The sequence below is a fragment of the Salmo trutta genome, chromosome 4 (assembly GCF_901001165.1).
Source record: "Salmo trutta chromosome 4, fSalTru1.1, whole genome shotgun sequence".
Lineage (NCBI taxonomy): Eukaryota > Metazoa > Chordata > Actinopteri > Salmoniformes > Salmonidae > Salmo > Salmo trutta.
Genome location: NC_042960.1, coordinates 65,425,737 through 65,439,792, shown reverse-complemented (window position 1 = coordinate 65,439,792; position 14,056 = coordinate 65,425,737). Strand labels below are relative to the sequence as shown.

The following is a 14,056-nucleotide window of genomic DNA, read 5'->3' as shown; positions in this document are numbered from 1 at the left end:
TGAAATTTATTGTCAATCAGTGTTGCTTCCTAAGTGGACAGTTTGATTTCTCAGAAGTATGATTGACTTGGAGTTACATTGTGTTGTTTAAGTGTTCCCTTAATTTTTTTGAGCAGTATACTTTACCATAAACTCATAAAGCTTAGCAGGGTCGGGCCTGATTAGTACTTGGATGGGAGACCGCGTGGGAATAATAAGCGCTGTACATTTTTACTGATTTTGTCCAGTAGGAGGCGCTGTGTCCCCGTTGTAACAGGCACACTTCTGCCAGATGGTCTACAGTCTCTGCTGCTGTGTGTTGTTTTGTAAAAATAAACGTAGTGAACTCCGAGAAAGGCTTGAATCACAGAGGGACGAAAGGGAATGTATTTGTTTTTACAGAGAGATGGTTTACGGAGAATTCACCCAACTCTGCTATTCAACCAGACAGCTTTTCAGTAGCGGTGTCTTCTGGTAAGATCAGGGGAGGGGTACGGCTTCCTCATCAACAACTCATCAACAATCAGAGCTACCTAACATTGGACCAGAGCTACCTAACATTGGACCAGAGCTACCTAACGTTGGACCAGAGCTACCTAACGTTGGACCAGAGCTACCTAAAATTGGACCAGAGCTACCTAACATTGGACCAGAGCTACCTAACGTTGGACCAGAGCTACCTAACATGGCCCAGAGCTACCTAAAATTGGACCAGAGCTACCTAACATTGGACCAGAGCTACCTAACGTTGGACCAGAGCTACCTAACATTGGACCAGAGCTACCTAACGTTGGACCAGACCGGAGCTAACTAACATTGGACCAGAGCTACCTAACGTTGGACTAGAGCTACCTAACGTTGGACTAGAGCTACCTAACATTGGACCAGAGCTACCTAACGTTGGACCAGAGCTACCTAACGTTGGACCAGAGCTACCTAACATGGCCCAGAGCTACCTAAAATTGGACCAGAGCTACCTAACATTGGACCAGAGCTACCTAACGTTGGACCAGAGCTACCTAACGTTGGACCAGAGCTACCTAACGTTGGACCAGAGCTACCTAACATGGCCCAGAGCTACCTAAAATTGGACCAGAGCTACCTAACATTGGACCAGAGCTACCTAACGTTGGACCAGAGCTACCTAACGTTGGACCAGAGCTACCTAACATTGGACCAGAGCTACCTAACGTTGGACCAGAGCTACCTAACGTTGGACCAGAGCTACCTAACATTGGACCAGAGCTACCTAACATTGGACCAGAGCTAGCCCTTGGTCATGACTCTCAGTTCCATTACATTACACATAATGCCGCCTTGAGTTTTCGAGAGTTAGACAGACCAGAGCTACCTATCTAACATGCTTGTGCAGAGTGGCACCAGAATACAAAGAAACAGGGGCGGAAATCCCGGGGGGGAAGGGGGGACACGACCCCCCCATCCTGGGAAATATATGATTTGTCCCCCCCAATATATCACTGTAAACATAACTATGTAATTGAAATAATATTAATAATACGCAATGAAAGCAATTGTGATGATTATAGACAGTTAATAGCGCGTTTTTAAGTTTCAAAAGATTGCGACCCCCCCCCCCCCCACCCTTTGCCTCACAATGGTTTGATCCACTGCCAGTTCCTTAGTTGGCAAGGTAACAGAGGGTTAGTATCTTCTGTCTGAAAGGCACTCAGTGCACGTAACTGACGTGAGATTCATCCAGTCAATCGTGCCATAGCAGTGTTTTGTTTTATATTGGCAGGGTTCACACACTAGCTGAATATGCAGAGCTAGCGCGCAAATATTAACTATTAAGCTAGCTAGTACCTATTCCATTTATGTGGCGTCGTCAAAGATGGAATCTTTGCTATCGTCAATTTATTCCAAGATCAGCATGCAGATGATGTAAGTTAGTGCTTCAAAGTCCCTGTGATGAGGTTAGCGATAAACTGAAGTCCAAACTGAACAGAACTACACTCTCTTCTACCATTGTCTTAAATATATTTAATGGTCTCGTTGCGAAAGCTAAATTGTCGCAAGGTAACTTTTATTTATTTATTTAATTTCACCTTTATTTAACCCGGGTAGCAAAGATTATAGCAAACACCACTGAAACGGAATTGGTGCTCGCTAGCTTTGCAAATTCAGCTGTTGTTGGAAGCCAGCCAATATGGAACAAACTATTAAAATTACAAAAGGTTGCAGCATATGTTGTGTAAATGGTGAACTCATACAGCTGTCAACTCTTGTCACTGCAATCCGTTTCACATTTGCTAGCTACCTTTTAGATCGAAGCCCAAATAGAATGATAGAAGATAAGATGATAGAAGCCCATCTCCTACTGTAAATAACCTGTGTGTGTGTAGCCAGCCAGCCAGGTAGAAAAATGGCAGAAAAATAAAAAAGACGGACATCAGAGTATTTTTCAGTACACCAAAACGCAAAGTAAGAACCCTATTAGCCTAATATCTCAAAGACTAGTTGATAAAAAGTTCATAAGAAAGAAATGAAATTCTAATGGAAATGTTTCACAATGATGTCATTAGGCAGAGCAGGCAACAGATGGCACACAGACAGCAGAGTTGGGGACAGATATGCAGGGACAGACTGGCAGAGACGGAGTCTCAGGTAAGTTTGTTGAGTCTTTGGCAACATTATGAAAGGTTCTCAATTTTTTTGACTTGTAAAATAGGAACATAATTGGAAAATGCCATGGATACCCCCACTCTCAACTTAAACTGGTGACTGAACTAAGATTTGTTAAACGCAATGGTATTGCTGTTGTGATTAGTTGTGTAGTTTTGGGTACCGGTAGTTAGGAGTACGGCAAACACCTTATTTCTTTGATTCCTCAATATACATTTACCATATTACAATGTAGGCTATGTGTTACAGCACTACTTTTGGTGTCCCCCTCAGAAATTGCTATTGAGAAAATTTCATGTAATTGTCCCCTCCAAAGTTGATATTAGATTTTCGCCCCTGCAAAGAAAAACACATCTTACGTTTTTGTAGTTAATAAATCCAAAGTGAAACGTGATAACTATAGTATCCTTAACTAGTATTGAAAAAGTTTCATTATTCTCTAATAAAAAATCTCTCTCCCTAATTTCTGAATCAGGCCTGTAGCATCAGTAGCTACAGTAGACTATGATTTGGTGGGAGGGCAGGTAGCCTACATACACACATTAGTAAAGATTTTCCGCTGGCAGGCAGACACTGGGTGATGTTGAGGGCTTTGCAGAAATGCTTTGTTGCGTTTTTAGTTGGACTGGAAAAATGGCCGAAATGTAAAATAACGTTATTTACCGGTTCCCATGTTCTTCAAATAATTGTTTGTTTTCAGCAACATTATAAATCACTTTCGTTCCCTGTTCTGGTCCTCAGAAAAGGTCATTATTTTCTGTCATGTTCCCTGAACCGGTTCCAACCCCTGTATCCTATGACCCTGACACACACACACACACACACACACACACACACACACACACACACACACACACACACACACACACACACACACACACACACACACACACACACACACACACACACACACACACACACACACACACACACACACACACACACGTAGAAACACACACACGTAGACACACACACGTAGACCCACACACACGTAGACACACACACGTAGACACACACACACACACACACACACACACACACACACACACACACGTAGACACACACACACACACACACACACACACACACACACCTATCCTTGCTCTAAGAGTTGCTCTAGCAACGCGCATGCCCCGCTCACCAGAGGATCAGTCTTTTTTAACCATCTATTTCCTGTGTTTGAGAGGGGTGCAAAATCCCCTTGTCACTTGACTTAAATATCACTGGATCGCTATAAATTTACTCATTCTACTCTTTTATACTCTTACTTGTGCCTGTCGTTTCTTACCGTTAACGTTTCGGACCGCAGCCATTTTTGTAAATGACCTGTCAGACACACCCCGGTAATGGCTGACATGGGCTCAATAAGATACATTGTCCATCAGTTGAATCTGTATGAACGCTAAAGCTTAGTCAGGTATTTAACGCACTGTCTCGACATTTACACCACAAGATAGAGTAGAAACTAAGGCTTTATCAGCGCTCCCTGTTTCAATGTGCCTGCATGGGTGGCTGTGTGGGACTGGGGGAGTGGGGCCACTACTGTTCTATAGTGGAAATGCAGTCTGGCTTTTCTCTCGAAGACAAAAGAACCACGAGAACGAGAAAGGCTAAATAAAATCACAAATTCCGTTCACTTGGCTTTATGTGTGTTTCAAAATAGTTTGGGATGTACTCCGGGTGCATTTCTAATCATTTGTTATAGTTTCAGCTATCAGACACGTTTAATAAAACATGTTTTTGTTATGATAATTTCTACAGAATTGCATCCTGGGAAAATGGAAAAACAATCATATTTTACGAGTAAAATAACAGTTCAAACGTGTTTCCACCTTTCCATCTACAAGCAGACAAAATAACACTGAACGACCATTTAAATGATTTGCTTTTCTCTCAATAGCCGTGGTGCTAAAACCATGAGACTAAAACGTTCGCACGGGAAGCACTATCCCACATTGACCGTGTACAACTCATACTTACCTGGCAAGGGAGACACCGTGATCAAGAAGGCGGTTCACCCAGGGTGAGGCTCAGCCATTGCACTCCGGCTGTGCTGACCCCTGCGAATTTCCCAAATGTGGAAATCTCGATTGCATAATTTCTGGTAGTGGGGGACTGCGTTCGCGCTCTCCCCTGGTTTCATTGTAATTGTAAAGTTTCGTTGTGGTGGGTTTAGTTTAATTGAAGCTAAAGGAGCTTTTGATATGTGTATCTATAGCTTCTATTACAGGTTGTCCTTTGGGAATTCTGATTTGCGTGCTGAAATTGTCAGCCTCTTCCTGGTTTTGGGTTTTCTAGTAGCTTTGCTGTTTAGAGGTCCAACAAATCAACAGAGCATCTATTTGGTCGGTGCTGTATCCGATTCATGTGCTGTTTTCTACTGTTAAATACAACAGATTTTAGCATAATTAATTTAAATTGTAGGCTGCTATGTTTGGTTCAATTTACTTTCTTTTGAGACTCAGTTTAAAAAAAAAGTAACTTTATATACTCTACTATAATAAACTCATAAAGCTTAGCAGGGTCGGGCCTGATTAGTACTTGGATGGGAGACCGCGTGGGAATAATAAGAGCTGTACATTTCTACTGATGTTGTCCAGTAGGAGGCGCTGTGTCCCCGTTGTAACAGGCACACTTCTGCCAGATGGTCTCTACCGTCTCTGCTGCTGTGTGTTGTTTTCTAAGAACAATAACATACTGTTACTAACAATATGCTTTTAGAAATATTTGCAGCAATTAGCAACGTAAGCCACTGCAAAAGTAGAATGTTGGAAAATCTTAAAATAAAACTAAATTATGTTACTCTTTGAAGGTATTAAAATGTTCTAAAGGCATTATCCTTATACTACTCTCATCCAGAACTTTCAATATCTATTTAACACATTTTAGCCCGAAAATGCCTATTTTTTACCCCCTGGGCTCACTCTGAGACATGCTGAATGGGTGTAGACTAGTGTCTGGTAGGGGTAGAGGACGGGGGAGTGTCTGGTAGGGGTAGAGGACGGGGGAGTGTCTGGTAGGGGTAGAGGACGGGGGAGTGTCTGGTAGGGGTAGAGGACGGGGGAGTGTCTGGTAGGGGTAGAGGACGGGGGAGTGTCTGGTAGGGGTAGAGGACGGGGGAGTCTCTGGTAGGGGTAGAGGACGGGGGAGTATCTGGTAGGGGTAGAGGACGGTGAGTGTCTGGTAGGGGTAGAGGACGGGGGAGTGTCTGGTAGGGGTAGAGGATGGGGGAGTGTCTGGTAGGGGTGGAGGACGGGGGAGTGTCTGGTAGGGGTAGAGGATGGGGGAGTGTCTGGTAGGGGTAGAGGATGGGGGAGTGTCTGGTAGGGGTAGAGGACGGGGGAGTGTCTGGTAGGGGTGGAGGACATGGGAGTGTCTGGTAGGGTTAGAGGATGGGGGATTGTCTGGTAGGGGTGGAGGACGGGGGAGTGTCTGGTAGGGGTAGAGTACGGGGGAGTGTCTGGTAGGGGTAGAGGATGGGGGAGTGTCTGGTAGGGGTAGAGGACGGGGGAGTGTCTGGTAGGGGTAGAGGACGGGGGAGTGTCTGGTGGGGGTAGAGGACGGGGGAGTGTCTGGTAGGGGTAGAGGATGGGGGAGTGTCTGGTAGGGGTAGAGGATGGGGGAGTGTCTGGTAGGGGTAGAGGACGGGGGAGTGTCTGGTGGGGGTAGAGGATGGGGGAGTGTCTGGTAGGGGTAGAGGACGGGGGAGTGTCTGGTAGGGGTAGAGGATGGGGGAGTGTCTGGTAGGGGTAGAGGATGGGGGAGTGTCTGGTAGGGGTAGAGGATGGGGGAGTGTCTGGTGGGGGTAGAGGACGGGGGAGTGTCTGGAGGTGGTGGGAATCTAGCGATGCTCCAGAGACACTGTGAGACTGTTGGATAACTGTCAGTTTTGACAGCGCGTTGGCACGGTGATACATGGAGATGAAACACAAGAGAACTATGAGGCAACGCTATGCTCTGAAACATGGGATACTCAAGGAGTTCCTGGCTGAGTTCCTGGGCACTTTTATCTTGGTTGTAAGTACTGCTGTCTTCATATTCAATGTGTTTTGGTGAGAAATTGCCTTACAAGGGCAATTTGTAACCTCTCAATATGAGTTATCTTATTGAGCAATTACATAAAAATACATGTATGTTATTTCACATGATTACATTAGGATTATGATTCAATTAAGAGTAGGATTATGATTCAATTATTATGATTCAATTAGGAGTAGGATTACGACCAAATTAGGTTTTGATTAGGATTATTTTGAATTTAACTAGGCAAGTCAGTTAAGAACAAATTCTTATTTACAATGACAGCCTAGGAACAGTGGGTTAACTGCCCTGTTCAGGAGCAGAACGACAGATTTTGTCAGTTTGGGGATTACTGGCCCAACACTCTAACCACTAGGCTACCTGCCACCCCAATTAGGTTAGGGTTAGAATTAAATTTGGGTTAGGATTATGATTAAATTAGGATTAGGTTTATGATTATGATTAAATTAGGATTAGGGTTAGTTAAAATTTGTAAAGTGAGTAAAGTGTAATCAGAATTAATTCAAATTCTTACAAACTAAATGTAACTGATAGTATTATACTGAATGGGATTAATGTTTATTTGCTTGGCTTGACCTGGACTAACTCTTCTTCCCTCTCCCTCTCTTCTTCCCTCTCCCTCTCTTCCCTCTCCCTCTCTTCCCTCTCTTCTTCCCTCTCTTCTTCCCTCTCTTCTTCCCTCTCCCTCTCTTCCCTCTCTTCTTCCCTCTCCCTCTCTTCCCTCTCTTCTTCCCTCTCTCTCTCTTCCCTCTCTTCTTCCCTCTCTTCTTCCCTCTCCCTCTCTTCCCTCTCTTCTTCCCTCTCCCTCTCTTCCCTCTCTTCTTCCCTCTCCCTCTCTTCCCTCTCTTCTTCCCTCTCTCTCTCTTCCCTCTCTTCTTCCCTCTCTCTCTCTTCCCTCTCTTCTTCCCTCTTCTTCCCTCTCCCTCTCTTCTTCCCTCTCCCTCTCTTCCCTCTTCTTCCCTCTCTTCTTCCCTCTCTTCATTCTCTTCCCTCTCTTCTTCCCTCTCCCCCTCTCTCTTCCCTCTCTTCTTCCCTCTCCCTCTCTTCATCTCCTGTGTTAGTTGTTTGGCGTTGGGTCTGTTGCTCAGACGGTCCTGAGTCGTAATGCCATGGGGGAGACTCTCACCATCCATATAGGCTTCTCTGTAGGACTGATGATGGCAGTGTACGTGGCCGGAGGAGTGTCAGGTAATTATCATATCACATTATAATAATCACACTACAATTGAGTGCGTTTAAAAATATAGTTTAAAAAAAAGCCTGTTCTGAAGCAACGGTGCAGACAAACTCTCTCTGCCATTTTGCCAGAGTTTAATGTTGCAGTAAAGCTGTATCAAAGATATCTACATCCCAGTGAAATGATCAGCCAACCCAATACATGGCTGATTGAGGTACTGACAAAAACAGAAAAATATTCACAATGCATTTGTACTATTATGTAATGAATGGTGTTTTGTTATTAATTGGAGTTTGCAGGGATCAATGCCTTTTCAAATTAGATATTGGAATTCAGTTCAATCAATGAGGGGATGCCATCTCAATTAAACCAATCGTTTTTAAAAGTTCCTGGAACCTACTGTGTATATATATACACACACACACACACACACACACACACACACACACACACACACACACACACGATGCTTACTGAAGTGAAACAACATTTGAGTTGTTTGATGATAACATTGTAACACAAGGCATTCCTTTAGAGTAATTTAGTTCATCGGACAACATAACCCCCCCTGCACCCTGTCAACAGTCATGTTGTCACCTCACGTTCTAGACCGATGCAGAACGTGCCAGCTCCAGTTCACCGTTAATACATCTGAACTAGCGATTGATTTCTCACCCATAACCCTGTTGTGCTCCAGCCCCATCCAGGCCATTCATAACCTTGGGCAGTAAATGTCCTACAAACTCCATTGATCTTCGGCAGTGGCCTCTCTGTGACAGAGACCGGCTCCAACACACTGCTAGGCTGATTGTGAATACAACAAATAGTTCACAGAGAGGGATTGAAAACGGGATAGATTGCAAACCAACAACAACAGTAACATCATGCAGGTTTAAGATCATGCTCATGCAGGTTTAAATATTGTGAAGAGAGACAGGGAGTATAGCTGGTCTTAATATATGTCACTTAGCAGTAATTTCAGCCGCTGGAATTACGTTATAGTGAGAGCATATATCTGTAATATGTCTCTTCATCTAATAGTGTAGACGGCTTTCTTTCCAACCTCCCACCCTTCTCTCCTCTTTCACTGGCTCATTCTCAATTCATTATTCCGTCATTCCTCCCACCCTTTCTCCTCGCTTCCTTCTCAAAACTTATTGGAGAAGAAGATCTTGCGGGGAAGTACCTTTTGACCCCCCCCCCCAAAAAAAGATATAGATGTACTATTGTAAAGTGGTTGTTCCACTGGATATCATAAGGTGAATGCACCGATTTGTAAGTCGCTCTGGATAAGAGCGTCTGCTAAATGACGTAAATGTAAGAATCATTGAGATAGAGCCATCACCTGGCTCTCTCTTCTCTCCCAGGAGCCCACGTGAACCCTGCTGTCTCCTTGGCCATGGTGATCCTGGGAAAACTCAAGTTCTATAAATTCCCTGTCTATGTCAGCGCTCAGTTCCTTGGTGCTTTCGCTGGAGCTGCTGCAGTGTTTGGCCTGTATTATGGTGAGTAGTCTGGCCATGTCTGTATTATGGTGAGTAGTCTGGCCATGTCTGTATTATGGTGAGTAGTCTGACCATGTCTGCATTCTGTATTATGGTGAGTAGTCTGGCCACGTCTGTATTATGGTGAGTAGTCTGGCCATGTCTGTATTATGGTGAGTAGTGTGGCCATGTCTGCATTCTGTATTATGGTGAGTAGTCTGGCCACGTCTGTATTATGGTGAGTAGTCTGGCCATGTCTGTATTATGGTGAGTAGTCTGGCCACGTCTGTATTATGGTGAGTAGTCTGGCCATGTCTGTATTATGGTGAGTAGTCTGACCATGTCTGTATTATGGTGAGTAGTCTGTCCACGTCTGTATTATGGTGAGTAGTCTGGCCATGTCTGTATTATGGTGAGTAGTGTGGTCATGTCTGTATTATGGTGAGTAGTGTGGTCATGTCTGTATTATGGTGAGTAGTCTGGCCATGTCTGTATTATGGTGAGTAGTCTGGCCATGTCTGTATTATGGTGAGTAGTCTGGCCATGTCTGTATTATGTATTATGGTGAGTAGTGTGGTCATGTCTGTATTATGGTGAGTAGTGTGGTCATGTCTGCATTCTGTATTATGGTGAGTAGTCTGGCCACGTCTGTATTATGGTGAGTAGTCTGGCCACGTCTGTATTATGGTGAGTAGTCTGGCCATGTCTGTATTATGGTGAGTAGTCTGTCCATGTCTGTATTATGGTGAGTAGTCTGGCCATGTCTGTATTATGGTGAGTAGTCTGGCCATGTCTGCATTCTGTATTATGGTGAGTAGTCTGGCCACGTCTGTATTATGGTGAGTAGTCTGGCCATGTCTGTATTATGGTGAGTAGTGTGGTCATGTCTGTATTATGGTGAGTAGTGTGGTCATGTCTGCATTCTGTATTATGGTGAGTAGTCTGGCCATGTCTGTATTATGGTGAGTAGTCTGGCCATGTCTGTATTATGGTGAGTAGTCTGACCATGTCTGTATTATGGTGAGTAGTCTGTCCATGTCTGTATTATGGTGAGTAGTCTGGCCATGTCTGTATTATGGTGAGTAGTCTGGCCATGTCTGTATTATGGTGAGTAGTCTGTCCATGTCTGTATTATGGTGAGTAGTCTGTCCATGTCTGTATTATGGTGAGTAGTCTGGCCATGTCTGTATTATGGTGAGTAGTCTGACCATGTGATTATTTAATAAAAGCTTATTGTGATACAACAAACAACACCTTTCTGCATTCTGCTATCACCACGGCGATCTGTTGTTGATGACCAAATGCCCATGGAACTGTTCCAACAGATTGCACATATTTAAAAGCCTTCGGGCGTATTGTAACAAATCAGGTCAACTGGTTTAACTCATATTTCCTGCCAAACAAACATATTTTACATGTTTGTTATGAACAACAGATGTTATTAACTGCTGTTATGAACTTCTGTTATGAACTGTTGTCATGTGCTCTGGAAGTAAAGAAGCTGTCACTATCCCGCTTTCTAACCAAGGTGCAATAGAAGATTGATTTTTGAAGCAAACGTCCATCGTCTTATCAATATGTAGTGTTATCTTTTCATCTTCTGAATGGCTAAGTTTGATTTTCTAACTGTGACATTGTCACCCATGTAGATGCGTTCATGGACTTCACCAATGGGATTTTATCAGTGACTGGCATTAACGCCACCGGTCACATCTTTGCCTCTTACCCTGCCAGGTCCCTAACCATCCTCGGAGGCCTCATAGACCAGGTAAGAGTGTGTGTGTATGTTGCATCCTATTGTGCCAGGTCTCTGACCATTGTAGATGGCCTCATAGATCAAGTGAGACAAGGTCAAGGGTCACGATAAGAGAGACCGGGGGAGAGAGACCAGGGGGAGGGAGACCGGGGGGGAGAGAGACCAAGGGGAGGGAGACCGGGGGGGAGAGAGACCAGGGGGAGAGAGACCGGGGGGGAGAGAGACCAGGGGAGAGGGAGACCAGGGTAGAGAGAGACCAGGGGAGAGAGAGACCAGGGGGGAGAGAGACCGGGGGGGAGGGAGACCAGGGGAGAGAGAGACCTGGGGAGAGAGACCAGGGGAGAGGGAGACCAGGGGAGAGAGAGACCAGGGGGGAGAGAGACCGGGGGGGAGGGAGACCAGGATAGAGAGAGACCGGGGGAGAGGGAGACCAGGGGAGAGAGAGACCTGGGGAGAGAGAGACCAGGATAGAGAGAGACCAGGGGGAGAGAGAGACCAGGGGAGAGGGAGACCAGGGGGGAGGGAGACCAGGGGAGAGAGAGACCTGGGGAGAGAGACCAGGGGAGAGGGAGACCAGGGGAGAGAGAGACCAGGGGGAGAGAGACCGGGGGGGAGAGAGACCAGGGGAGAGGGAGACCAGGGGAGAGAGAGACCTGGGGAGAGAGACCAGGGGAGAGGGAGACCAGGGGAGAGAGAGACCAGGGGAGAGGGAGACCAGGGGGGAGGGAGACCAGGGGAGAGAGAGACCTGGGGAGAGAGACCAGGGGAGAGGGAGACCAGGGGAGAGAGAGACCAGGGGGGAGAGAGACCGGGGGGGAGGGAGACCAGGATAGAGAGAGACCGGGGGAGAGAGACCAGGGGAGAGGGAGACCAGGGGAGAGAGAGACCAGGATAGAGAGAGACCGGGGGAGAGAGAGACCTGGGGAGAGAGACCAGGGGAGAGAGAGACCAGGGTAGAGAGAGACCAGGGTAGAGAGAGACCAGGGGGGGAGAGAGACCAGGGGAGAGGGAGACCAGGGGGAATGAGACCAGGGGGAGAGGGAGACCAGGGGAGAGAGAGACCAGGGGAGAGGGAGACCAGGGGAGAGAGACCAGGGGAGAGGGAGACCAGGGTAGAGAGAGACCAGGGGAGAGGGAGACCAGGGGGGAGAGAGACCAGGGGAGAGGGAGACCAGGGGAGAGAGACCAGGGGAGAGGGAGACCAGGGTAGAGAGAAACCAGGGGAGAGGGAGACCAGGGGGGAGAGAGACCTGGGGAGAGGGAGACCAGGGGGGAGAGAGACCTGGGGAGAGGGAGACCAGGGGGGAGAGAGACCAGGGGAGAGGGAGACCAGGGGAGAGAGACCTGGGGGAATGAGACCAGGGGGAGAGAGACCTGGGGGAATGAGACCAGGGTAGAGAGAGACCAGGGGGGAGAGAGAGACCAGGCGAGAGAGAGACCAGGGAGGGAGACCGGGGGAGAGAGACCAGGGGGGAGAGAGAGACCGGGGGGGAGAGAGACCAGGGGAGAGAGACCAGGGTAGAGAGAGACCTGGGGGAGAGAGACCAGGGGAGAGAGAGACCAGGGGGGAGAGAGAGACCGGGGGGAGGGGGGGAGAGAGAGACCGGGGGAGAGAGAGACCGGGGGAGAGAGACCGGGGGGGAGAGAGACCAGGGGGAGAGAGAGAGACCAGGGGAGAGAGAGACCAGGGGGGAGAGAGAGACCAGGGGGAGAGAGAGACCAGGGGGGAGGGGGGGGGGGAGACCAGGGTAGAGAGAGACCTGGGGGAGAGAGAGACCAGGGGAGGGGGGGGGGGGGAGACCAGGGTAGAGAGAGACCTGGGGGAGAGAGAGACCAGGGGAGGGAGAGACCAGGGGGGGGGGAGAGACCGGGGGAGAGAGAGAGACCAGGGGAGAGAGAGACCAGGGGAGAGAGAGACCAGGGGAGAGAGAGACCGGGGGAGAGAGAGAGACCAGGGGAGAGAGAGACCAGGGAGAGGGGGAGACCGGGGGGGAGAGAGAGACCAGGGGGGAGAGAGAGACCATGGAGGGAGACCAGGGGGGAGAGACCAGCATCATGTTCATTAGGCACCACACAGATGTATATTCTCTGAGGGACTACCTACCTACTACCTACCTACACATTTTAGTTTTTTGTTGCAAAAAATGTCCGTTGCGTGCCTTAATGAACACCACCTAGGCAAACCAGGCGAGACAAAATCAAGGTGTTGAGAGGAGAGAGACGACCCCTCTGGTACTCCAGTCTGCTCTAGTTACACAATGTTTTGTCAGAGTTAGGCCATTAAACCTTTACATCCACAGTTCTCTGGGACATGTTGCTAATGCAAATTGATTGTCCCACTTTCCTACACATCACATCCCCTCGTTAGCTGGGTTTTGGGGCCAATGACCCTTGTTCTGATGTTCACACTTACCTACTTAACACTTTAGCATCAACACAGACACAACACAGTAACAATCACGATGGTGTTGTTGCATCCTGTCTTAGATATTACTTTCTCCCAACAAATATAAAGAATAATATTACTTTCTCCCAACAAATATAAAGAATAATATTACTTTCTCCCAACAAATATAACGAATAATATTACTTTCTCCCAACAAATATAAAGAATAATATTACATTCTCCCAACAAATATAACGAATAATATTACATTCTCCCAACAAATATAAAGAATAATATTACTTTCTCCCAACAAATATAACGAATAATATTACTTTCTCCCAACAAATATAAAGAATAATATTACTTTCTCCCAACAAATATAAAGAATAATATTACTTTCTCCCAACAAATATAAAGAATAATATTACTTTCTCCCAACAAATATAAAGAATAATATTACCGCTGAAGGATGGTACCTATAATGACTTTTTACCCTATTAATAATGTGAAATTAACAGCTATACAGAAAGACTCATATGAAGGCCAGATTACAGAGGAGGAACAGTCTGGAAAAACTCCAGGGCTCGAGT

The 14,056-nt window shown here is 46.5% G+C and overlaps 1 protein-coding gene and 1 non-coding gene across 3 annotated transcripts in view; both read left to right on the top strand.

Annotated features, from left to right (window-relative positions):
• Window positions 1-14,056, top strand: part of LOC115192886 (aquaporin-9) — a 42,728-nt gene that overhangs the window by 16,909 nt on the left and 11,763 nt on the right. The window contains exons 1-4 of one of the 2 annotated variants that reach the window (XM_029751817.1): window positions 6,490-6,639; window positions 7,725-7,851; window positions 9,208-9,345; window positions 10,974-11,092. In XM_029751817.1, coding sequence (XP_029607677.1) covers window positions 6,538-6,639; window positions 7,725-7,851; window positions 9,208-9,345; window positions 10,974-11,092 — 486 coding nt within the window. In that variant the 5' untranslated portion in view covers window positions 6,490-6,537. Of the gene's footprint in view, window positions 1-6,489; window positions 6,640-7,724; window positions 7,852-9,207; window positions 9,346-10,973; window positions 11,093-14,056 lie in introns of those variants that run through there. The other variant, XM_029751818.1, reaches the window with a different exon arrangement.
• LOC115193185 (U1 spliceosomal RNA) lies at window positions 4,595-4,758 on the top strand. Its single transcript, XR_003878142.1, has one exon. It is a non-coding gene; the product is annotated as a U1 spliceosomal RNA (small nuclear RNA).